Genomic DNA, 27,510 nt, shown 5'->3' on the forward strand with positions numbered 1-27,510 from the left:
ATAATTTACTCTGTTCTATTAAGCTCACTAGTAAACAGCTGCTGGGCTGGATGGCCTCTTACATATGCTTCAGTGGTTAAGTTTTTTCCTGATGAATTCTGGGGCAAAGATGGAAATGGAATAAGGATTTATCTGAAAAGGGAAAGAAACCGAAAGTTAAAAGGTGTGGAACCAAAGACAAAATTCCTCCTCAGGAAAACCCCAAGGGTGTGTTTTGGTAAATAGAGGAGAGAGGAGAATTGCAAAGTTAGAAAGTGGACAGAGGAAGAGGTCAAGACACTGGATTCGCAAAGCTTTAGGGGGAGATTATTTTAGAAGTAACAGACTGGCAAAAACACGGACCAAGAGTTAAAGACCTGCCATAAATCTGACTGCACTCTGCTTCTAGTTAGAGGACCAGTTACCTAACTTTGGATCTTAATTTCTTCCTTCTCTAAAACAGGATTAACACTGCTTACCAAATATCTTCTCCATCCAGTAGTGCAGTTGCAAAAATGAAAATGAGATAAGAATAATTAAAGCCTTCAGTTTCCACAGCACACCTCGTCCCAAGCCCCAGGCTATCGCACTATTGCATATGCTTCCAGGACAGCAGGCTCTGACTTTCAGAGACAGAACAGTGGGCACTTAAGGGAGTAGTGAAGGAAATGAATGTCTTATCTAGGTCTGCTTTCCTTAAATCTCTACCTAGTAGAGTCGCTTCAAGAAAAAGAACCCTCCATCACATTATTTAGTACTTGAGAATTATTGTCGCCTTCCAATTCATATGAACTGTAAATTCTGTGTGATTTCGCTCGGTATAGCTCGGTACATATGTTATATGTAGGTAAATATTCATCTCTCTATTAAAATAGTCCAAAAAAAATGTCAGTAGCTAAGTAAGTGTTCAAATTCTGGCTGAAAGGGGGAAGGCAAAGCCTACTCTATAGAAGTATTCATTCCTTGGATTGTAGATGAAGGATTAGTTTTGTGATATGTGTGTCAGAAGAGGTATCTTTACTATATTTCAAACCATTATATCTCAGGTGTCAAGAGAATGTCTAGAGAATGTGTCTTTGTCAAGGTTTAAAGAACATTAATCCTTGAACATGTTTATATTGAAATAGTTTTTGTTTCTGCCAAAATATAGTTTCATTCAAACCCATAATGCCACAGTGAACCACAGTGTTTGTGACAATTAAGAACAGTTAAATGATTAAAGAAGAAATCAGAAGGGCAACGAAGGTTTTCAGGAATATTTGCTCCAATATAGAAGAGAATTAGAAAAACTTAAATGGCCAACAATAGAGCACCGTTTAAATCACTGGATGCCCATTGATTTGCATAACATATATGCGATATGCATAATATACCTGTATTCTAATGATACCACTTAAAATCATGCTTCTTAAGAATATTGAATAACATAAAGAAATGTTCAGGATGTGAAAAGTGAAAACAAATGTTTATTATATAGTATAAGCCAAAAATTTTCTGTGTGTATATACAGAAAAATACTAGAAGCAATTATCTGTGGGTGGGAATTAGGATGATCCTTATTTTCTTCACTACATTTTTCTTTTTCTTCCAGGTTCCGCAATAAACATGTTATTTTCTCTCTTAGAAAAGAAGCACTAAATTCAGAGTAGCTGAATAGGTATAAACAATTACCTATTAAAAATGTATTGGTAAAATGTTAGTGTCACAATCCATCTTAAAATCATCAAATGGTCATTTTTCCTTGAACTCTTAGGTAGTTGATGTGCGTACAACTTAACAGCTAATAGGTAAACAGTCTGACATCCAATAATTGATCAAAACATTTAACTGAAATTAATTATGGTTTATTAAAGGGACTGTGATGTTTACTGGCCTCTGTGATTCATGGACAGTATGGCCATGACACGGGGAAGAACTCCATCCTGTGCCACAGCCAGTATACGATGCAGGCTAATGACTGTGGCTCTAGCTGATAGAATAAATTCTTACTTAACTTGGTATCATGTCAAAATGACACTCCCTTTTGGATTTATGCAGTGGAAGGACTTCACCTTATAAGGGGAATCAAATAGACACCTCTTGTGCTTGACATGGAACTGGCTGAATGTGGGCAGATTGGGATTTCTTGGAATTCAAGGTCCCCAACTGGTCTCATTCCCTAGTGAGATATCCCTCTTTCATTCACCACAGCAGTTACTTCATACAGTTCTATTTTTGCCATAAGCATTTTTACCATAGACATCTTCACTGCAAGCATTTTCACCGCATGACTGATTGGCTGTAAGACCATTTCAGTAGAAAAAATAAAATAAAGTAAAATAAATAAAAGAAGGACATTAGAAAGGACATAATGAAACATGAAAAATTAACAACAAAATTCAAAAGGCTAATGAGAAAAGTGAAAAAACATTGTCTTCAAAGCCTTTCCTTTATAGTATTGTACTTCTTTTCTTGTTGATTCCTCTCCCTCTGGCATCACACTTTTTTCTTTTTTGCTACAATTTCTTCCTTCTTTAAGAGAGGCATCAGCTTGCACCTAAGGAGTCTATCACTAATGCCCTCCGAGACTGCTGTAAATTAGTAACCACCTCTTTTAGTCTTGCACAGCTTGGTAAACTTTTGGTTTCGATGGTGGGAAGGATGACTGCTCACTGAAGAATTTGCCAACTGGTGTGTTAGCATTTTTTAGTATCGCATGCAACCTGGCTTTACACATAGCTTTGTGATCTGGCATTAAACAGAGTTGATGTTGCCCGGCCGGGTGTGGCTCAGCAGTTGAGCATCGACCTACGATCCAAGCGATTGGGGTTCGATTCCCGGTCAGGGCACATGCCCGGGTTGCAGGCTCGATCCCCAGTCGGGGGCGTGCAGGAGGCAGCTGATCAATGACTCTCTCATCACTGATGTTTCTATCTCTCTCTCTCCCTCTCCTTTCCTCTCTCTGAAATCAATAAAGATATAAAAAACAAAACAAAACAAAAAAACAGAGTTGCTGTCATCCACTATCTTAAGACCACCACGTTTACTCATCACTGCGTGGACCATTATAAAGGCTAAGATTGATATAATATAAAAATAGGAGCACTACCAGAACTTCGTCAGGGGAGAAATGAAACCAAATAACAACTAGCTTAAATATATTAAGTCCGCCCAATGAAAAGCAAACTGTCAACCTGTTATTTTATCTCTTATGGCAAACTTGCCTTACAGTCAATTAGTTGTGTGGTGGAAATGTTCACTGCAAAAATGCTTATGGAGAAAATACTGAACACGATTTCACACATTCTCCACTGTCCTAACTCACCTCACAGAGGAAACAGCTCACCTCCAAGTTCAGAACCTGTAGCTAACTATCCATTCCTCCTTTCCTCTTGTTCAAACAAAAGAGGTCCTGTCTCCTATCTCAGACTAACTCTCTATCCATGCCCTAGGCCCCATCCAGCATGAATTTCAGACGCACTATTTTCTCAATTCTCTCCTTCTTTTCATCTTTAACTTTCACTTTTGGCTTTTCCCCATTATCATTTTAACATATCTAAGTGTATACTACCTTGAGAAAAGAAAATGTTCTGCAGATTTCTTACCTCCCTACATATACTGCTCCACAAGTTTTGTTGATTTCTCATAAGACTTGTCTATCGTCCTTACCTTCATATTTATTCTTAAACCTCGCATGGCCTGGCCTCCATATCCACAAATCCTCAGGATGGGCTGTTCCCAAAGCTACCATCCAGTTTCAAAATCCACTGGACACCTATTTAACTTGAGTTTTTTGTAACATCAGACCTAGTTGACTGTAGTCCTTTCAGGAAACATTCTCTTTCCTAAAATTCAGTTCTCTTCCATAATATTCAGGTTGCCATTTGTTCTGGTTTTCTTACTAATTTTCCTGCTACCTTTCTGGGTACACCTCTGCAGTCTCCTTTAAGGTCTCCTGTTTCTCTATGCATCCTGAAAATGTTAATTTTTAGTTCTACTTTAGGTAGCCACCTCTTCTTGCTGTGCATAAACTCACTGGGTGACCTCTCCCACTCCAATGTCTTCAAAACCCCTCTACATGCTATAGGTTATCTCTCTACTCTGAGCTCCAGACCAATCCTTTTAGCTGTCTATAGCACAACAGCTCTTCCTAGATGGCTCACATCAAATTTATCAGGCCCCAAACTAAATGCACTGTCTTCTTCTTCAAAGCTACTTTTCCACTAAGCTAAAACAAGACCTAAAATTTATCCTTGATTCATTTCTCTCTGTGTGTTTCTCTCCCTCTGTCTCTTTGTTTCTCTCCCCTTTTCACCTCATTAGCCATATTTCTCACAGTCAATCAATCATGAAGTTTCCAATGAACTTCCTAATATTTTATTAATCTATCATTTCTTTATCTCCTCTCCCATTGACCCTAAACCCAGACCACCAGTATCCCTTGTCTGAACTACCACAATTGTCTATTACATGATTTGTTAGCCTCCATTCTGGGCCCCTCTATGCTGCTTACAAAGGATGCTCTTAAAATGAAAATCTGTGTCATTCCACTTGCAAAATTCTACCATAACTTCTCATCACCCTGAGTACAGTCTAAATCCTTAAAATGGACATTCAAGGCTCATCACTGCTTGGCCCCAGTTGAGTTCTCTAGCCTAGATTCTCATTATTCCTTATTTTCAAATGTGTATCACCTTGAACTTCTATGAGTTCTTTAAAAGTGCCAGTTCTTTTTGCTTTTGGACTTTTACAAATGTGGGTTCCTGGGTCCTATAACTCTCACTCCCCTTCTTTACTTAACTAATTTAACTTATTTTTTGTGTAGACCTGAAACATCAATTTATCTGTTGTTTCCCTTGCCAAAAACCTAATAGATAAAAAGTCTTAATATGGACTCCCAAAATTCTCTACTTCACCATCCCTAAATATTTTATATTATTGCCTATTTTTAATTATCAGTCTTTCTCAATAGATGAAAGTTGTTATAAGAGTAGTGATCATTTCTCTTCTTTTAGGTATAACACAGAAAGGCCCTAACCCAGAATCTGAATACATTGTAGATTAATGAATAGGGGTAATAGATCCGAGAGTTTTCACTTAATGGACAAATCCACCAATACTCATCTCTGCTCAAGACTCTGGCCTTTCCCCCACTTCTCTTATTAAAATTAGCCAGGATGACAGTTTCAATTTAGGTTCTATAAGTGCATCTTCTTATCATTCATAATTTTAAATGTCCACAGCTAGGGCAGTAATCCTGAAGCTGGTAAATTGGGCTGTAGAATCAACGGGAGAAGCAAATTGAATTTTGAAAAACATATCGGATCTATAAGAAAGGAAGAATTCCTGTTGCGTATTTATTTAATATCTTTTTTCAAAAATATAGCTCAAGACAAAAACAAAGAAAACATGCATATCAACAGTTTTAATAAGGATATTACTATCAAATCTATAATACATATTAAGTCAAAAGCCTTTTTATTGCTATAAGTGTTACATATAATTCTAGTGCTCTTTGCTTATAGGATTCTTACCCACAAATATGAGGCTATATCTTATACCTATATTATCATAAATATTTTTAAAAACCCCTATGAGTCTAACAGATACCAGATCAATAACCATTTAACTTACTGGCAAAATTCCCTACCAATGTTAGCACAGGAACTTCTAGTCAGTATTAACATAGGCACTTCTTAACTTTATGTTAATTAAATGTCATCTTCCCAACACAAAACATACCCACATAAAATTCATCAGCTTTATTTATAGTTGACTATTGCTCTGTTGACTGTAAATAGGGGCTAAGTAATTGTGTGTTGCCAGATCCACAACTTGAGGGGCTTAAGGGTGTCACACAATAGCATCGGTTTTTCCTTGACATTGAGAACAATCTGATTTCCGTATCGTGACAGGGAGTTCAGTCTCCAGTGCCTCCGCCTTTCTAAAGGGAACTGTGCTGTCTTGAAGCTGCCTTTTTACTGCTTGTGTGAAGGCAGAAAGCTGCAACCGACGTTTCTGGTGGCTCTCTCTCCTTTCGTGTGTACCAAGTGGCAGCACTGAAGACACTCAGGTCACTGGTTTGCCTCATTAATAGGTATGAAGGCGTATAGTAAACTGTAATATACTCAAGAGTCCCTGACTTTTAGTAAGTACTGTGTCACTATTAATTGTTATTCTCCCCCTCTCCCCACCCCTCCTCCTCTTCGCTCTTCAGATGTTAAGTATAGTAAAAGAAAGCACTGTCACCTCCTGGGTATACGGGTTCCCATTAAGAAGAGTGATGTCCCACGCGTCCAGTAGGCGCGCCTTCCTTTCTAAGGCCAACATCCATTTACGGCTCAGGTAGCTGCCTCGAGAAACATCTTCACAGTCACCCTTTCCCTTCAGGGGCTATACAGAGATGGCCGGGGAAAACCAAGTGTGATATTTACATCACAAATGATAAACTGTGTTTTCAAGATGCTCTTCTGAAGACACTGCTTTTCTTTTTCAGGAAATCAGACTTTACAAAGTCACTTAAATTATGGTTAGCACTCACAATTTGTACCAGGTTTAAGGAAAGTTTGAAGACGACTAAATTCACATTGTATGTGATGAAGGGAAATGGAAATTTATAACCTATTCATCTATTTCTTTTTTCCCCTCCTTAAGCTTCTTATTTTCTCTCACCTGTTGACTTATTTAGATTCTTATCATTTGGTCCAACAGCACAGGAACCAAAAGGAAGCAAACATGAAGGAGAGACCTGTTTTTCTCATGACTCCACACCCTACTCCTACCACCATTATAGGCTCCTATGCGAAGGTAAACAGATCCCAACACTTGAATCCATTAGCATCCTCTTAGCATGTGAGTTCAACGAAGGCACTTTTACTGCACTACTAAGCTTCTTAGAGAAGATCTAAACAAGCAATTATAAAATTATTCCTATTATTATCTTAGGAAAAATGATTTTGGTGATTTCATTTTAAAACCTATATTTGATGTAAGTATTTTCAAGAATGGCTTTTCAAGGATGACTTTGCAGGAATTGGTGAATAGATGTTATTGAGACTTGGAAATATCCAGCTCCCCACCCCACTGAATCAGAACAGCTCTGTTTTTATCTGTTTCTCCAAAAAGATTTATTGAAATAGTTTCTCCAGCTAAAAACAATTGGAAAGCCATTGGTCTAATGCAGCTCCATCCAAAAGAAATGTAATTCAAACCACAAATGTGAGCCACATATACACTTTTAAGCTTTATAGTAACCACATTATAAAAAAGTAAAAATAAACATGTCGGATTGATTTTAATAATACATTTACATTTACTTAATATATATGCAATAGTATTTCAACATGTAATCAATAGAAAAATTATTAATGCGGTATTTTATATTATTTGTGTGCTGAATCTTAAAAATCAGATGTGTATTATATACTTATATTGCATCTCAATTTGGAGTAATCACATTTCAAGGGTCCAATAACCACATGTGACTAGTGGCTACTATACCAGTGAGTGCAGGTCTTGTGATTTATACTTTTTGAGGTCTTCAAACATACATATTCTCTTAATTAAACTGATAGGTATTATCACGGTAGCGTCCACTACTGATCGCCTGCCCAGGACCCATTCTCCCATCTCCCCTTCCCGTTAGCACACTTATTTTCATGGAAACCCAAGTGCTTCAGGGCTGACCCGTCCCTAGCTACCGGGATGCACCTAGATCAGATCTGATGCTGTGACCCCATCCTAGGCTACGAGATCCAATAGGAAGCTCCCTAAGGCCATCTGGGGAAAAGATCCTTTTTTTTAGGAGAGAGCCATAGAAAAACACCTCTTCTCTCTCCGCTCTAGGCGGCCTAGGAAGCAGGTGCCGGCCACCAGCCCACCACCTGAGGGGAGCCACAGGCAGGACGCGGCCCGCGCCCCGACGGCAGGCGGCGAACCCGCCTGGGTGCTCGGCGATGCTGGGCTCCCGCCGGCCCAGTGCTGAGGGCCGCCCTCACTCTGGACTTGCACTTATGTTTTTCATTCCGCAGCCGCTATACTGAAACTTGCGAGCGTTTGTTATTTTTACTGTTTCCCTGTTGTTGCTAAAATTCCTCACTGTTTGACTGTCATCCGCAGGCCACCTTCCCAAACATCCTTTGTGCTTTTTCTTCTTTGGACACCAGGCATGAGAGCAGCTGTTTTCTTGTGCTTCCGTCCGCTGCTTCTAATTAGCTTCTCTCTTCATTACAAAAACAATGTGGGGTCTCCCATCTCCCATCCTGGTCTATCTGGAAGGTAGCTTTCAGTCTAAGAATGTTTATTACTATCAACAACGTGAAAACAATAAAAGTAACAAATAAAGCAGAAGATAAAATGTTTTTTAAAATACCACTCACAAGTTTTACTGTATAAACAGTACCCATTAGTCATTAGTTACGAGGCAAATTTGTGGTTTTGGAATCAAAAACACTTGGGTTCATTTTTCTTAGTACCATTTACCAACTGTGTGCCTTAAAGCAAGTTGCTTATCCAGCAAATAAAAAAATAAAATAAAAACTTTAAAAAGAGATAAATATCATCTATCTTGAAGGTTTTATGGGAAGACTAAAAACCATTTAAAATATGTAAAACTGTTGCCCTGGCTGGTGTTGTTCAGTGATTAGAGCATCAGCCTGCAGACCAAAGGGTCTTGGGTTCGATTTCTGGTCATGGGTTGCAGGTTCGTTTCCTGGCCCCAGTCGGGGCACCTGCAAGGAGGCAACCAATAGATGTGCCTCTCACATCAACGTTTCTCTCTCTCTCCCCCTCTCTCCCTTCCTTCCACTCTATCTAAAAGCAATGGAAAAATATCCTTGAGTGAGGATTAAAAATTAAAAACAACAACAACAAACTAAACTAAAAAAACCTCTTAAGGACAGCATTTATACCTCGATTTTCTGATTCCAAATCTAGTGTCCTTTCCACTTTATTACAACTTTACAACTTCCTTTCTTCAATCACAATAATTTATTGAGTGGCTGCTATGGCCCAGGGAGATTTATCGACAAATATGGCAAAGTTTCTGCTCTTAAGCAGTTTATAGTGAATTAGACAAATAAATGGATATTGACAAGAGAGAGGCCATTCAGTCTAGTGGTTCATCGCATAGGCTATAAAATCAGACAAGTCTGGATTTGAAAGTCAACTCCGCTTTTTGTTAACTTTGTGACCTTGGAAAAGTTACTTAACATCTCAAAACCAATGTCTTCATCTGAAAAAGGAGATAACAATGTCCCCTCTTAGTGTCGTTGACAGAACGAAACGTGATTATGTCTGTGAAATGTTTAGCTCAGTGCCCGTAATAAAGTAAGCATTTGTCTACTGCAGGCAATAATCCTCACTACCATAATAAATATTATGACAGTTGTAAATATAATTATGCATAATTAAGTGCAAAAGGTATGCACAGGAACTATGGAGTTTAGAAGACGGAGCGTTTGAATCAGTCTCCGGGAGCAGTGGAGCACTGTCCCCTAAAATAGATTCTTCTGGAGAGTTTTGAAAGGCAGAGTTCATGCTTCTAAGTGTGGATCTGTGAATCATTCTAGGATCTGCAAATAGGTCTTTAAGACTGAAGGTAAAGATGCTGGGGAAGAAATGGAATATGAGTGTTAAGTGTGGACACATCCAAGATTTTAAGGATTAAATTAAGGAATCTGAGGCCTTTTAATCTGGGTGAGAGGGTGCTAGACAGTATGTTAGAGAGTCACTGTGGACACTGGACTTTGCTGAGGCTCTTTCTCTTCTCTATAATTCTAAGAGAAAAAGATGAAAGTAGGTTTGCAAGAGTACTGTTTTATTTATTTTTTATTTTTTTTTCATTTTTTATTTTTTATTTTTATATCTTTATTGATTTCAGAGAGAGGAAAGGAGAGGGAGAGAGAGAGATAGAAACATAAATGATGAGTCATTGATCGAGCCCGCAACCCGGGCATGTGCCCTGACCGGGAATCGAACCCTGATCTACTGGATGTTAGGTCGACGCTCAACTGCTGAGCCACGCCCTGCCAGGCGAGAGCACTGTTTTATGTTGGAAATTTTAAAACTGTCAAAACACATTTTCTAATTTTGACTGTAGTCAAACAGTTTCCCACTAAGCAAAGGGAACTCAATAAACAGTTTGTTTTATAAATAGTTTAGTAAAAAAGAATAATATTTGTGAATCATACTAGCTAAAAATGTTTGCCTAGTAAAACTTTACCACTGTGTGTGAATGTGCTAAGCCTGAACAGACAGACAGACTGTATGAAACTGATGCCACACCTCTACAGAAAACACTAAATTGTAGCTATCCCAGTGAATGGAATCCTTTAACAGTTCCTGTATGACAAGAAAAATTCTTGTCACCTTCTATACGGATATTCATAATATGTTCTGTAGAAACCCAAGCTCCTAAGAAGGCCAGTCGAATCATGAACCAACCTCTGCTGATTCTGCAGGGAATCTTTAATCACTGTGATTATCTGACCCAGCCCATTTCTGTGATTTAGTCACTATTCTAAATCAATCTGTTCATTTTTTATACATTTTCAGTGACAGAATTTGAAAATGTCTTAATAAACTAATAATAAAGAGACAACCAATATGAAAGAGAGCATTATAGCATAAAAAAGCCTCGTGTCTCCCAATTTCTAAGGCTATGATTAGGGAAAGTTGTCTAATTGTTTGAACCTTAGTAGGTACAGCTGAAAGATAAAGATTAAAATAAATATCAAACTGATCAATAGTTGTGAAAATTAAATAAGATAATATATGTAGAGGGCCTAGATAATTCTCAAGTACTTGCACAGGGTAGGCATTCAATAAATGTGTCTTTTTGTCTTGTGAATCTCTTTAGCTTCCTCTCCACCAGTCTCACTGCCACTCCAACTCCCCATAAGTGACATGAACACACACACACACACTGCCACGAGGATTAAAAGATACCTTACTGTCATAATGTTTCTAAAAATTATTTATATGGTAACAATGAGCCCCTGCCTTTTATTATTAATACCCTAATTTTGAAATACTTTTTCTACACATTCTAGGTGGGAGAGAAATCTCAGCATTTACTTCCCACTATCACCTCTTAGTTCAAAAACAAGACGCTGCAGGTGCTTGATCCTTCTAGTGACCCCTGATATAGCCAGGGGGTAAAAAAACCCAACCCAAGCTAAAGCAGTAGGGCTTGCATCCAGGACTTTGTTAATAGAGCAACACAAAGGAGATGGAGCCCTTAGATGTGAGATTCACCCAGCAGCATGCAGCAGCTGTGGCAGGTTGTGAGGCCTGACGCTCAGTGTCCAGAGCCTGGGTCCTGCCTATCCTCCAAACCTGACCCCCAGCTTTCAATGGCCAGTGAGCCTAGCACGCTTCCCACACGTGCCCTTTGTGCTTGGAGTCGGGTTCTGGGGCCTGCGACCAAGAACCAGGTTTAGGGAGGAGACTAGAGCTCTGAAGTCAGAAGACATTCCCATACTTCCTAAAACCGATCTATCACAAAATTTAATTAGAAATAGATGCTAGAAAAAAACCCACAAAAACCATTTCAAAATGTTCCCTAATGTCTTTTATAAAATAAAAGCTAACATTAAGAAATTTATTTCTGAATTCAGGCAAATCCTTGGTCTATTCTTGGAGGAAATTACTGCCATTAAATAAATTTAAAAGTCTGCCCCCCAGCTTGTTGGCTGTTACCACATCTACTGAGAAAGTTGCCAGATTAACATCAAACCCAGACTATAACTCACCCTTTATGCAAAACCAAGAAAGAACTTTTTTCTTCTCTGTTCTGCTCACCATGGCTCTAACATAGCTGAGCTTTCAGAGCTTTGTGCAGCCACCTCTGTTTCGTTGTAAAGCTAACATTACACTCTTAACTCGCTTCTGGACAGTTCTCTGAGCCTAAATCTTTAATTGTAGCTTCACAAAATTCACATTAGTTTTTGCAGATGAAGCAGGATCCGGAGACTTTTATGTCATGTCTGCGTCTTGTATTCACAAAACAAAACAAAACAGAACAAAACAAAAATACAGAGAGAGAGAGAAGGAAGGAAAGACCTATGTTGAAACAGTGCTTCAAGATGATATATTCAGTGAAATATTGCATTGCTGTAAAAGCAAAATTAAAACTCCACATGCAGACTGTAAATATAAACCTGTTAACCAAAGGCTTTGAAAAAAAGAACACAGCACCCGGCCAATGAGCTGCAAAGCTATGTCCTTAGAAGCAGAACCTGAACTGGGGAGCTGACGCATGGCAAGAAGTCAAAGTGAGACATACAGAAAGGGAGTTCACACCTCCACAGGCCACCTCCACTCTTGGCAACCCCTTCAATTTATGGGAATCAAGCAACACCCTTCCTCTTTTTTCTTTTTTCCTTAAGCTAGCTTTCTTTAGCTTGGTCTGGGCTTTCTTCTGGGGTCATGATTCTTGCAGCATCCTATTATTTTGTGAGCAAACTTTGCTTACTTTTCTTTCTCTTGTGACTCTTCTGATTCATGTCTCAGAAAAAAAAAAAAATTGCACCCATTAGATAGAGCTTAATCCCAACTCTGCTGATTAGCTGTGCAAACTTGGAGCATTAGCTTCCTTCTTGAAGAGCTAAATGGGAAACCATTTATGGACAGATATCCGCCTCACTGCTGGAGGCACAGAGAAGAGAGGGCCCTAGTTCTTGTCAGAGTCACAGAACAGGCATTAGAGAAATTTCAGAATGTCTTACAACTCTATCTCCAAAACACTTCCATTTCTCCACCCTAATGCCAACTGTTATCGTCTCACCTGGACAACTTCAATACCTTCTATCCTGTTCTCCTTGCTCCCACTCTTGCCTTTCTGCAATCTAGTCTTCACACAGCTTCCAGAGGATCTTTGAAAAACATAATTCCATTAAGGTAATTCCCCTGCTTCAAACTTTCCAGTGTTCTCTTAAAATAATGTCGAAACTCCTTAGTAAGGACTTGCATGCCCCAACATGGTCTTTGACCTCAATTTACAGCACTCCACTCCTTCCTCTCTCATTTCACGTCAGCTTCACTGGCCTTCTTTCTATCTCTTGAACGCACCAGGTGAGGGTCTTTGCTGTTCTCTTTGCCTGGAATGCTCTTCCTGTAGATTGTTTATTGGTTCTTTCCTTTCACCGAGAACTCAGCTTAAATGTTACCTCCCAGAGGCATTGTTCCCTGGCAACCCAATATACAAAAGTTTCTTAGGCTCCCTCTATCCCATCATGTTATTTTGTTTTCTCAACAGTTTTTTATCACAATCTAACTTCTAATTTATTTATTGGTCGACCAGTTTTCTCCTTCCATTAGAATTCATGTTCCCTGCAAGCAGGAAACTAGTCTGTTTCACCACTATATTTCTAACACCTGAAACTGTGCCTGACACTTAGTAGGTACTCAGTAAACAATCACTGAGTGCATGAGTAGATAAATGAATTATAAATGGTACTCAGTTTATTTCTATATTTAAAATTGATAATGAAAGATAACATTGCTTTTTTGAGTCACAACCTCAACTTTCTCCAGGGAATCATTTGGTAGAGAAAACATTCCCTGAGGACAAGGGCCATGCCACTGATCTGTCAGGTTGTAGCATCGTGGTATTCACATACATAAGTGATATTCAATAAAGTGTTGTTAAATAAATTACTACATTGCCGCTCCTGTCCCTGACACTGTCAAGATTATTACATGTTATTTTACTGTTCATAAACTTAGTGGAACTCCTTGAAAACAAATGTAGAAGTACAGTGTAATATAACTAAAAAATAAATAAAATGTGTCTCTAATTAAGTTTAATATTCTTCCATATAAACCAAGGCTTAGAATTAGTACCACTCCAATTCAATCAATATAAGGAAAATGAAGTTTTTCTAATGGAAAGAACAGCATAAGGTGAGTTGGTCTACTGCGAGGCACCGTGGCTTAGAGGAAAGAGCTTGGCCTTGGAATCCCATCTTGACCACTTAGTAGCTCTGTTACCTTGAACAAATTGTTCAGCCTCTTTCAGATTTAGTTTCTTCATTATCTGTACATTGGAGCTAACAATGTCTACCTCTTATGTCTTACAATAGGGTAGACATGTAAGACAATGTCTACCCAATGTCTTACAATAGGGTTGTAAGAAATAAAGAAAATTACCTGTGAAAAAGAGCCTGGCACAATGCTTGGCCCTTAGAAAATTCCTTGTGTCTCTTAAGGAGCAACAAATTTCCTATAAGTAAAGACGTTCAAAGCTTAGACAATTTCACCAAGAATATCTTAGAAAGATATCAAACATTAGATGGGTTGTTCACTAAATAACCTTAATGAACCAAAATATTTTATAATGTGAACCCTCTTATTGCACAAATATGGAACATAAATACAGAAAAACAATACAACCCGTCCAAGATGAAATACAAATTCCTCTTCCTAATCTTCAAGGCAATCTACCAAGGCACTCCTCCCTCCTTCCCCTTCCATCCTGTTTGACTCATAATATTTCTTGACATCCTTAAATATACTTCCACAGAAACAGATTTGCTTACCATTTCCAGCACACCTGGCTCAACTTCCCTTCTGTGCTTCTGTACAGACTGCTTCCTTCCACCAATGCCATGCTAAGTTATGTCCCTCTCTTTTAAAGCAACACTTAAGGGATAATGTTTTTCCTTATTAACATCTCTACATCTCTATCTGACCTCAGCACACAAGGCTCTAAGGCCCCACGTTTCTAATTCATAAGGCAACCCAAGTGATCTTCTTAATGCATAAACCAGATCAAATCATTCCATCACTCAAAGCCTTTAGTTGCTTTCGGTCATACTTAAGATAAAAATCTAAACTTCTGCACAAAGATGACAAGGTTCTGCATGGTTTGGCCCATCTTGCCTCCCTAGTCTCAACTTGAAGGCACTCTCTTTTACTGACACTACTCCACCCATCTTGCCTTCCTTCAGTTCCTCCAATCTTCCCTACGCTGATGCCTTCACATGCCGCTTTCTTCTTCAAAGTGTCACCTTTCCAGATTCGGGGAGAGGGGTGGGAGGGACTGGATAAAAGAAGGTGAAGAGATTAGTCAAAGAACATATATGCGTAGTCCATGGTCACAGACAACAGTGTGGTGAAGACCAGGGGAGGGAGGGGTTGGTAAAGAGTGGGGGAAGAAATGGGGACATTTGTAATAGTGTCAACAATAAAAAGAAATTAAAAGATTCATCATAAATGACTTTTTCTCAGTGAGGGCTTCCGGGACCACCTCACTTCTTACCAGGACGTCAAGAGGAGGACCTCTTTGACACTCCTCCAACGCCTTCTCCTTGCCTTCCTAACACGCCGCTGTTCCGGTGATGTAGTGAGGGAGCGCCAGCACCTGCCCCGCCTGCTCTGTTAGGCGGGCAGAGCAGTCACATTGGAGCAGATGTTACAGAGCCAGAATCATTCACTTTGGTAAATGAAGGATGAGCAGATTTACATAGTAGAAGTGCATGTGACATAACAAAGGAAAATCCCCATAGTGCTCCTGGTATAAACTGCTGGTCCCTTGAGAAGAGATAGACCATCATGCTTAAGGGTCCCAGGGCCTTCTGAGTAAAAATGAGGCCAAGGCCTAACCTTTTCTCCCAAGATCTAAAACCAAGAAACTTAGAGCAGAGTGACTTTGGCTATATTCACTAGAGGGAAAAGACTTGGAAAGTCTTAAAAGACAGTTCAGTGGAAGGGAAAGGCAAACTTGTCAGGAGGTCATCTGAGCATCACCCAGAGCCTAAGGACCCCAAAGGGAGGGCTGATTCTGAGCAGTATGTGGCCTGAGGCCAGCCGCCCTCTAGGTCCATATTCTCTAGCACATTGGTTGCACTCTAGGAATTACTGGGGAGCTTTATGGCTGGAGTCAGGGGTGTGAATTCAGGTTCTCTCTAATGATGGCATCCAAGCACAGGCGCACTACAGCCTGGGCAGCGACACAGTCCAGCAGCAGGGGGCCAGCACTGCCCTTCTGCCCAGACAAGGCCAATCTGAAGTAGCAGAACCATGTGGCCACGAAAAACCGCAGTAATGACCCATCAGACTGGTGACATTGGTTTACTGGCATGATTGTTTATTTACTGTCTGTCTACCTTAGTCTAATGAAAGCTTCATGAAAGAGTATAGCACGTCTGCTTGGCTTACCATCAGGGCTACCAAGGACAGCACACTGTTCTAAAAGGAGTGGCATTCGCGTAGAATCCAGTGTGAATAGGGCCTCCTAGAGCGATATAACTGCTCAGTGGGTATAAGCCTGTGATTCCACCCTGGCCACCACTGTATCACCACGGTGAGCAGAGTGGCAGGCACATAGCGACGCTCAGTAAGCATCTATAGAATGAGTGTATAAAAGAACGCAAGATCTACTCTGTCCATTTGCACACATTTCTATGCTTCTTCCTAAGAAGTCTTCGCGTGTTGTCCCCCACGCAGCTATCAGGGATGTCTGACAGGGATGATTTTATCTCCTTAGAGCCACAGGCAGTCAGAATTGACAAGAAGGTTGGAGTTGATCGTTGATTTATCTTACTGATGAGGAAAGGGAAAGCCAGGAAGATAAAGTGACTTCTGTCATGTGATGGAAAAGCCAAGACCAAGACCCAGGTCTCTTGCCTTCCAGAGGCTGCATCTCTCTGTGGCCCTCGCTGCTTCTTCAGTCATTTGATGTTGTTTTTCTCACGAGACAGGGGTGCTGACAGTCAAGTGGTCACCTAATCACTAACCTCCGCCGCTGCCTGGGGACCGCTGAGATGCTCGCCGGTTCGGGGAGACCGGGAGTGCGTGCTCCGCCTGACTCGGGCAAGGTGGCTGCAGCGGGACATGGCCTGGGGAATTCCACACATGGGGACCACAGCGAAAGCTCCGCTCGACTGTCTGGTGACTTCCCCAAAATGCATCTAATTTTTCACAATCTCTCTTTCATTATTTTCAACATGAACGACATACTTTTTTCCAAATTTTTGTGAATCACACCAACAGCAGCACATTCTCAACCATAGAAAATGACACTTACTAAATATTCAGAAAGGAACAAAAAGATAGATCAAATCTACGTTCAGGAAATACCTGAGGATTAGGGAAAAGTATAGTTTTACAATTATACTTGAGTTTTTGGATCAATAATTGTTTAAAATAAATAGGTTTCTAGCTTCAACTTGACCTTTTGTTTTTGTATTACCAAGATTTTAAAAAATAGTAATGCTGTTTGTTATAGGATTTATCTTGCACCTACATTACATGACTCTTACCTAAATTAATAACTTTTTTTTAACAGAATTAAGGTGGGAAAAAGCAAACCTCGTCTTCCATCTCTGCCACCATCTTTCATTTTTAGATTTATGATCCTTAAAAGCCTATCATAAAAATCAGTACTGGTAAAATAATATATAGATTTCGAATGAGCGCCAAAACCGGCCATTGAAGTGTTGCCCAAGCGAATGTCTGGGTGGGCCATTTGATGGTAAGTTGTCGGCTGTGCTATTTGTAGGCTGCAAATAATAATAATGCCTTGTCAGGACCTGGCCAAACTGCCAGGCCGTTTACAACTGTGTGACTCTCATGCCATGGTCTGAGTTAAGGCTCGTGGGAACTCAATGCTGAGCTGAGTCAGGGTTGGCGACTCTGTTGAGTCCCAACAATTCTGATCACCTGGGAAAATGAGGAAAAGCGAGGCACAGGCCCTACCCTTAAGAAGTTTGCAGGAGGATCTGACCTGGGACAATAACTAGATGCGCAGTGAATTTGACTCAGACATTTGCATGAGGACACGTCTGAGCGCACCGAGAAATATGGGGAGAAGTGCCCCTCTGGAAAGACAGGTGGCATATTTCAGGCCTGTGGCAGAGGTCTTCAGAGCACAAGGTAGTGGTTACTCCTCAGGTTTAAGAAAGAGGGGAGATGGGACCCAGCATTTGTTAGATTTAGAGAGTTCACGGGCAGCTCTGAGGGGAAACAGATGCCGGAGCAGAGAGACTGCAGGAGCAGGAGCGATGGTGGCAGGAGAGAGAAGGAGGGATGAATTACAACACCTTATAAAAGTTTAAGCCCATGTGGCTTACCATTTTTTCCCCGTGAAAAGTTATATTCTCCACCACATTTCTGCACCCCACCTCCTCAGTGAACTATAACTAATCAAGCTGTAAAACATCACTTGTCTCTTTTCTCCAGGTTCCTGGGGGAGGGTCTATCTGAACACAAGTCAACATTATCATCCAGTAAAACACCACAGTAGGAGTCCTAATATGGAAGGAAGAGTCCCAGTTATCCTCATATACATTTATCTTGGTTTTCATTACAATCCTGTGAAATGGACTGGGTGGGTGTCTTTATTACTATTTTACAGAAAAAAATACATCACAAAAATATCAAGTGAATTATGTAAGGTCACACAATTAATCGCTTATGTCACTGGGACCAGACTCTGTCTTCTGATTTGGGTGCTTAGATATTCAATCAACAAGCATGCATTGGGCATACCTATATGGCAGACAATTATAGTTCCTAAGAGGGGAAAAAACAGCCAATGCCCAAGACAGAGGTTTTACCTAACCTCAGGAGGCCAATTAAACAATATGGCCAATGAAGTGTGACTCAGACAATGACAGGGAAACGCAGGGCAGGTGCTGTGAGGCTCAGGGGCCGGAGCACCCAACCAAGCCTAGAGAGGGCCGAGGAAGGCTTCTCCAATAAAGTGACTTCTAACTTGAGACCTTAGCCAACCCAAGAGGGACGGCTGCTTGGCAGCTATTGTTGAATGACAGAGGGTAAAATGGCAAGTGGAAAAAATGGGAAGTGCTGTGATTAGAGAGAAGGGGGGTCCTGGAGAATTTTCCCTCCATATTGCTACTTCCCATGTGTGTGCCTCTCTCTTGGGGAAAAAGTCACATGCTGCACTGGCCGGTGTGCTCAGTGGTTAAAGCGCTGGTCGGGTGCATGCAGGAGGCAACCAATCTATGTGTCTCTCTCACATCCATGTCTCTCACATCTCTCTCTCCCTCCCTCCCTTCTACTCTCTCTAAAAATAAATGGAAAATAATATACTTGGGTGAAGATTAACAACAACAAAAAGACAAATACTGTCTGATGATCATTTCTGTATAAGAATGAATTACTATGTTTACTCTCAAATGTTAACATATACTTAGGAGATAAGATGTAACAGGAACCCCAAGAAAAATTAGGCTTCTTTGGTTACTCTCTTTACTCTACGAAAGTTGGAATTTTCTAGGGAAAAGTGGGACTTGAGAAGCCATCTAATAACCCTCAAAAGAAGCGTGGCTGGAGTTGAAACACACTTCTTACTTACTTCTATGGTAAGGTACTGGAAATGGGGGAGTCAGAATTTGACAGGTTACAGTTGTAGATCTTAGAGTCGTGAGGCATGAATGAGATAAATGTGGAACACTGGTGGATTATAAAAATATGACAGAAATGTAAGAAGTTTGGGGGGATGTTCTGCCCCCCGCCCCGCTTCCTTGTAATGCAAGGTCTATCTGAAAACTGAAACATGGCTCCCAGTGCCCCTCACTAGAACCCCTCAGCACCCCCAGAAGGATCGTCATCTGTTACAAATGCTTGCGGTGTATATTCCTGAATGTTATTCCCAGAAAACTGAACCTGTGGAAACTTTCATAATTGAGTCATTGACCTTCATAGCTTTTTCAAAAGAGAAAGGCCAGTGAGTCACAATTATACTACAACTCTAGGCCATCTGAATTTCTTCAAATCTGATGGCTTAAGAACTGTTTAATTCTTGGCTGTCTCTGATAAACTCAAAATAAAAAAATCTGTGTGGGTTTTCTTTTTAGCTCTGATTTATCTCAATTTTCAATTTATATTGGCTTTCTGGATATATCATTTAGATAATCCACCATCTTATCTACCATGTCCAAAAGCAATAGTCACTCTAGATCCCTCAGTCTTACCAAAAAAAAAAAAAAAAAATCTACCAGTCTCTTTCCCAAGTTTCTCATTCTGGTTCCTTGAACCGTGGTTCTCCCAAATAAGAAAACCTGAGTAACATAAATAGACAAAGACCTTAGATATCTATTAGTCCTACCCCTGCCCTTTACAGACAGAAGGATATGTAACTTGCCCAGTGCACTACCACTATTAGGACTAGAATTCATGGCTTCAATCTAAGCTAAGTAAACAAATAACAACAACAATGAAGATTGAAAGTAAACTCAGGATCAGATATCCTGGATTATTCTGATTCTAATATTCTTCATACTGGGGTTCTTTCATCTGGACGATGTAGAAAATGGTGGCATCTTATAGGATGTGTTAAATGAGGTAATATACCACAGTGAATGGGACATAACAGATGTAAGAAATGTTTGTTGAATCAATCACTCCTTGAATGGACTATTTCTAATAGAGTTAGTTCTCTCTTACCTTTCCTTCCACGACTCATCTCTTCCTACTGTCTCTAACCTAAGGCCCTAACCAGTCCGCCAGAGCAAACCATAACTGATCTCGCTTCCCCTTTCCAGCCCAAATCTATCCGCACACTGCTGCATTGCCAATCTTCTGAAAATTCTCTCCCCCACTAAAAAAAATAAATAAAATAAATAGTACTGCCTACTGGCAAATCATTCTTAATCCTATGTTCATTTTAACTACCTCAGGGCGGCCCCAAGAGCCTTTCCAAACCATCCTCCGCATGGTTCCAGGGTGCACACTTCGCTCTCACCAGGCTGGCTTCCCGGGCCCACTCTCTCAGCCCTGAGTTCAAGCTGTGTCATCCCACCTCCTCCCCGAAGCCTACTCTGGCAAATTCAGATGGACATTCTTCCCAGAGTCAAAGGCATTGATTACATCCTATCTTGTATTGTTCTTGAATTGTTTCACTCACAAATGTGCGAACTCTGCTTCTCTGAACAGATTATAACTCATTGACCAATTTTTCATAAGTCTACTCAACATCCCTTCACAGTGCCTAAAATGTATTGTAGTAAACTTAAAAACTGTAAAGAATTCTAAGTAATCTCAATTCTTATAAAAGCAGGTTATAGAAGATTTTCCCTATAATGCCAATTCACATGCTTAATCATTTTCCCTGAAACTATATCCTGGATATGACAGAAATGTATAGGCTGAGAAAATTAACACTTGAACAAAACTTTTTTATACTATGAAACAGCATTATTTCTGGAAAATAATCTATCACATATAGTATCTTTCGGGCAAATTTCATTTGTCAAAATATATCAGTGATTCCTTACATTAAAAAAAAAAGTTATATCTACATTGTGAAATATCTTCTTGATTTGTGTAGATTGAGCAGGGAATGTGCTGGTTAAAGGTTAAAGGCAAATGTTTCTAAGGCTGCTTTTATCCAACTCCAAAGTTGTAAATGAGAAACTCTGTTCCTCAGTCCTCATTTTTCACAACAGTTGATAGTTCCTTTCTATGTACTATTTTTAAGAGAGCTACAGTATTAGCCACACTCTACCTGTCTGGGGAAACGCCTGGTTTACAAAAGCACAAAATGTACTCATAGCTGCTCTCAACAACACCCTAAGGTTAGTCCTGCTTCTGGAATCTTGGCTATCGTGTCAAATAACTAAACTATTTGGTGACTGTGGGTCATAAAAAAGTAAAATACTAATAAAACTAAAATGTCAAACAGATTGCATTGCTGAGTCAGCTGGCTAATTCCAAAAAATGGCAAATAAATATAAACAGGGCTAAGAGTCATAGACACGATGCCATCACTTTCCACAGTATTCTCACTCAACTTCACATCTTGTATTGCGTTTTGTAAAGTTTCTGGGTAAAAAAAAAAAGTGAAAGAGCTCTTGTTTGTACCGCAGATGACCTATATTTAAGTATTTATGTGGTGGGGACTTGTAGCAGTTGAGATGTTTTCTTATTGTCTCCTCTGCTAAGTTTTCCAGCAGTAATTATTGAATATTATTATAATCATGACAGTCTTCCAAGAGAAGATATACTCAGGGTCCTTTCAAGGAGGGGGTTTGGAAATTAGATTGGTATCCTATGCCCCAACTCAACGAAAGCTAACAGGGAATCTATGTTTTACCCATAGGTAAGGAAAAAAGTGTAGAAAATGATCTCTCCCTTTAACATTAATACACTGAATATTCAACTCACTAAGCTTTAGTGTTTTCATTCTTATAATCCCCTTACCTATTAAGAAAACAGTTTTGCCAGTTTCTTTCCTTTGAAATAATTCCAGTTTTTCACTGGAGAGCTTTCTGAAGAGATCTGGAGATTTAATTTCAACAGTGCACAAAACAGAAGATAGAACCACTTGCTGCAGTTTAAAAAGTACCGATTTTGCAGATCTAGAATTTCTCCTCTTCGATATAATCACTTTAAAAAATCTTAAGTTTAATGTTTTTATGAGAACCGAATTAATAAAACGTCTGATAAAGTGCTGCAAACCAATAGATATCTGAATGCAGATATTAATTGAAATTCAATAAGACCATTTCCACATACAGTCTGTCCTAGGTTACAGTTCTCAGAATTGATATGAATTCTTCCTGAGGCTGCTGAGCTCGTGGTATTAGACCAAAGTTTTGAAATAAAAAACACACTACTATACGTAGTATCTCTTCTACTTCAAAAAAACCAACTGGAAGTTCAATTAATTGTATGGCTAAGCATTTTATTCATATGACTTAACTGCATTTTTTCCAGACATAAAGAGTGTGGTAGAGCAAACTCAAGAAAGTGGGACTCAAATGGCAGCTGTGAAAAATTCAGATACTTTGTTGTCTTTAAAGTTATGTTATTTATCATAGCTAATTAACAAAAAGTTAACATAAAGTATTCATTATTTAGAACTCCTTTTCCCCTCTGTTTGGCCACCTACACACTCCATTCCTCAACCACAGAAGTAAATATGTCTAAAATTGGTGCTGGTTTTGATAAGCCAAGGTGATGACATCAGCCTGAGCTCTGGCTCCTGGAACGCAGAACTATGACCATGCAGTGACTTGTGGGCATTTAGGTCCCAACATCACTCTCTTTGCACCACACATCCTCACTGATTTGGAGCCAAGTCTTGTGCTCTAAATATACCACACCAGTTAAACACCAGTGTTCTGGAATATCTGCTTTGTCCAATGAAGGGGAGGGTGGGAAGAGAAAAGGAGCCATGCTTCTATTTTTAAACACAAGAGATTTAAAACTGTAAGTGGTGCACAACAGTGTCAATGTATTTAACATCACTGAACTGCACACTTAAAACGCTTAAAATGGTAAATTTTATGTTATGTATATTTCAGAAGTTTTTCACAGCTGTCTAATAAATGTCCGGGTCCAATATAAAAATCTGTTATAACTTTGTCAGGTCACTCTTTCTGCACTATAACTCCTATTAAGCCAGTCTGCTTGGGGCCTAAATAAGCCTCCATTCATCAGGAATTAGTAAACAGCACTCACCCACATAAATCTCCAGCTAAAAGCAACACAGAGGAAAGCATGATGTAAGAGTGGGTGTTAGACAAGGAGCCTGTGGAAACGTCACTTGCTCACAGACTGTGCGCCCCTGTGAGGAGCTGGGGAGCAGGGCAGCCCCGGCGTCCTATCCGGGATTGTCCCTGCCCCCCAGTCCTGAATAGCTGCCACAAGGGCAAGAAAAGCCTGGCCAGCAGGAGTTCCAAGGCCTCGGGGCCACTGAGCCAGTGGGAGCGCTTCCCAGCGCGTCCAGCCCCGTTGCAAACCGCCGGGCGCTGCAGCCGCAGAAGCGCCTTCCCCTGCGGCCTCCGCTCCAGAGCGACCTGGGCTGGAGCGGCTGCGACAGGGCTGTGCCTGCCTGAGGTCGCAGGCAGAGGACTTTGCAGACTGACAATCGCCTCAGCTACGAGAGGGATTTGAAATAAGGGAAAACCCCAGAGCTACAGGCTCCAGTTGTGATGCCATTCTGCTTGCAGCGCACCCAGGAGAAGCCCCTATCTGTGCGCACGGACGGGCATCGCGCCTGGGCTTCCTCCCCGCGCTCTCGGTTAGGATGTGAGCGCCCTCGCGGGCCCACGCGTGTCTCACCAGACCCGAACGCGGTGCCCGGTACTTGGAGGCGCTCAGCAAGTAAGTGAGGGACTCAATTCCGAAGCTGCAGCCAAGGCAGCGCGGGCAGAAAGAAAGGTCTCCCCCGTGCTCTGAGGTTGCAAACTCACCTGGGCAGGTGCTGTCACCGGGAGAAGCCTCCCTGTCCGCAGGCGCCCCACCCAGCCCTCTGCACGCCCTGTAGCTACCTACCAGCAGCGGCGACCAGCAGGCGGACAGCACGCACATGATCCCCATGAGCTGGATGGCGGTCTCGGTCGTGATCCGGCCCCACTGGGTGCTGGACTGCGTGGCCTTGGCCCGGCAGCGGGATACCAGGGCCTTAATGGTGGCCAGGTTGCAGGCGATGGTGATGGTCAGAGCCGAGAGCCCCAGGAAGGCAAAGGTGGAGGCGAAGAAAAGGTTGCCCCAGTTGTGCGGGGAGCCAGTCCCGTTGCCGCCTCCGCCGGTGCTGATGAAGCACCACGTCCCGGGCCACTGGATGGTGTACTGGCCCACGCCCATCACCGGCAGCAGGGCGAAGGCGAGCACCGCCAGCCACACGCCCAGCAGCACGGAGCGCGTGGCGCGCGTCTTCATGTGGCTCGCGTACCAGTGCGGCGCGCGGATGGCCAGCGCGCGCTCGACGGCCATGGCGCTGGCGACGAAGAGAGAGGAGAGCCCGAAGACGGTCATGGTCAGACCAAAGAAAGTGCACAGCCTCCCCGACGGGTCGAGGTGCTCCCAGCGCTGCTTGGACAGGTACACCACGATGACCACGGGGCTGGTGAGCAGCTGGCCCACCATGTCGGTGAGCGCCAGCCAGCCGATGCACAGCAGGAACGACTTCTTGCGCTTGCTCTCCCGGCGCCGGTAGCTCCGGGACACCAGCAGCATGGCCAGCGCGTTGCCCACGAAGCCGGTGATCAGCATGGTGATCGGGAACACCACGGACACCGAGCGGCAATCGTCGCCCGTCTCCGGAGGGCGCGTGAGGTTGCCCCGCGCCTCGCTGGAGCGCTCGGGCGCCCACATGCCGGGGTAGGAGTGGTTGAGACGGGTGCAGAAAGGGGCGCTCCCGTCGCCCCGGGTCTCCTTCATGTTGGCTTGGAGGTGAGGATAGGGCAGCGCCTGGAGAGCAGCAGCACTTGCTGGCAGACGGGGCGCGGGAGGCGGCGGCGGTCAGTAGCGCCCCGGGTTGGTGCCGGGGTGGGGCTGCCTTCCATGGTGCGGGCGCAGCCGCCGCCTCGCTGGGCTACCTCGGCCGCGCGGCGCCGGGCTTTGGGGACAAGCGGGCACCCGCGCCGTCGGCTCGAGCAAGCCCGCAGCTCCCAGGCGCGCAGCGGGGCCTCGCCCCTTCTATAAGGCCGAGGGGGCGGGGCGCGCGGGGGGGCCCAGCGCGGAGGGCGGAGCCGCAGAGGCGACTGAGCGCGTGTCCCCGCCGCGGAGGGAGCGCGACTCGGGCCGCGCGAGCCGGGCCAGCCTCCCGGAGCGACCCCCCGGAGCGCCCGGCCTCGGGCGGAGCGGACGCCCTTCCCCGCCCGCCCTCCCTCCGGTCTCCGCCGAGCAGCGTCCCCGAGCGGCCGGGGCTAAGCTGTCTGGCTGGGCTGCCCAGCCGCAGCCGACTTTCCCCGGCGGGCGGACAGCGCCCGCCCCCTTCGCCTCCCGCAGGGACTGGGCCCGCCCCCAGATCTTTTGTAGCCCCGGCGAGCGTAACGCACCTGCCCCAAAGCGATCCCGGCAAACCGCGCTCCTTTGCGGAGCTGACTGAACTTTCCCTCCCACTCCAGGGCGCTGGGGCGCTCAGGAGCAGGCCAGGCCGCTGTTCCCCTGGGGCCCCCGAAACTCACAAAACTGCAAGTGCCTCGGGGCTTAAGGGATAGGTACAGGCCCGCAAAAGGAAACCTGGATGGTCGAAGTAAAAAAACGAAGACATCCCAACCACCACCTCCCACCCAAACTCCACCCCCTTATAAACAAGTCAGATAAAAGTCAGCGAAAGTGACTAGAGGCAGGCGGCAGTCACTTGCACGTCTGAGATCCTGCCGCCAGCTGTGGGAAAGGGGGGGCACGAGGGAGGCTTGCTCCCACAAAGCCTGCCCCCCGCTCTCCACCCCTTGCCCGTTCTTCTAAATTAAGCCTGGAAACCGTATTTAGATGTTAGGAAGGCCTTCCCCTTTAGTAAAATGGCTACAATTGCCTAGTAACATCTTTTAAGACAATATTTTACGTGTTTTCACAAGTGTTTTCCCATTTTATCAGAGATCCTCCAAGGTCCCATTGCTATTATTACTCCCTTTTTTATGGTGAGGTAACTGAAGCTCCATGAAGTTAAAAGATATGCCCCAGGTCTTTCAGCAGTTGCGGTCTCTGTTCTTAGGAGAGGCACAGTGCTCCTCGCAGGGATGCCATCAACGCCCAGCAGGTGAAAAGCCATGGTAAGAACAGTTCTTGCCATATCAAGAAAGGGCCTGTTTTTGTTTGTGGCTTTGTTTGTTGTTGTTGGTTTTTGTCTGTTCCCATGGTCCAGGAAATGAAAAGATTTTTAAAATTATTTACAAACTTCATTCTCCCTCATATTTAAGAAATTAGACCTAATCATATAGTACTAGGAAGACCATTACTCAGACTTCAGATTGACTTTTGGAGCTGGTCATGTCAGCTCATTTATCTCTTCTAGCTTAGCTGGTATCCTTTTGGGATGCAAATGAGTGGTAGAAGGTGAAAATGTAGTGTGTTCTCCTGCATTCTTTCTTTCAATGCTATTTTGATTCTGTATGAATTTGAAAAAAGACCTTTATAAGGCTTTATAATTTTTAAAGGAGAAAAGGCCAAATGTAATTTAAACTCAATTTTAACATGTATTAATCCCATTACTCATTTCATTTTAATTTGTATTTTGCTGTCATTTTTCTTGCACTTTTCAATTTTATTTCTTTTTAAATGTCATGTTTCTAATGAGAACAATAGTGAGGAAGAAACAGTGGTTTGCTTTTTAAATGTTCCCTAAACTTTTGTCGTATTAGTTTGAGTTAACCTTAACCCCCAAATTGGGAAAGTATCTTTCTAGACCTATTTGAAAAGTAAAATATTTGATGGCATTCTTATATACACTTTATCCAAAGAAAGTACATACTATAATTTTTCAGCAGTAAATTTCTAGTGTAATTATATATTTTATTTAAAAATTTAAGAAATTTTCATGATTCATACAGCTAAGAAAGCAAAGCTGAATTATTTTAATTTTATTTATGAATATCTGACTTCTTTAAAATTTTACTCTCTCAATGAACACACAAAACTGAAACAGACTCATAGGCACACTGGACTGGTGGTTGCCAGAGGGGAGGGGGTTGGGGGACTGGGTGAAAGAGATAAAGGGATTAAAAAGTACAAATTGATAGTTAAAATATTGGAGGGAACACTTTGTAAAGTATGACTGTCTAACCACTATGTTGTATACCTGAAACTAATACAAAATAATATTGAATGTAAGCTGTAATTGAAAAATAAAATTTG

The 27,510-nt window shown here is 42.1% G+C and overlaps 1 protein-coding gene across 3 annotated transcripts in view; it reads right to left on the minus strand.

Annotated features, from left to right (window-relative positions):
• The window catches only part of PTGER3 (prostaglandin E receptor 3), a 160,172-nt gene extending 134,844 nt beyond the window's left edge, over positions 1–25,328 (minus strand). Inside the window, exon 1 of one of the 3 annotated variants that reach the window (XM_081145111.1) lies at positions 24,205–25,325. In XM_081145111.1, coding sequence (XP_081001237.1) covers positions 24,205–25,092 — 888 coding nt within the window. In that variant the 5' untranslated portion in view covers positions 25,093–25,325. Of the gene's footprint in view, positions 1–24,204 lie in introns of all 3 variants that reach the window. The other 2 variants (XM_081145112.1, XM_081145110.1) reach the window with 2 other exon arrangements.
• Between the last annotated feature and the right edge of the window lie 2,182 nt (positions 25,329–27,510).

Source organism: Miniopterus schreibersii (assembly GCF_964146895.1).
Source record: "Miniopterus schreibersii genome assembly, chromosome: 8".
Lineage (NCBI taxonomy): Eukaryota > Metazoa > Chordata > Mammalia > Chiroptera > Miniopteridae > Miniopterus > Miniopterus schreibersii.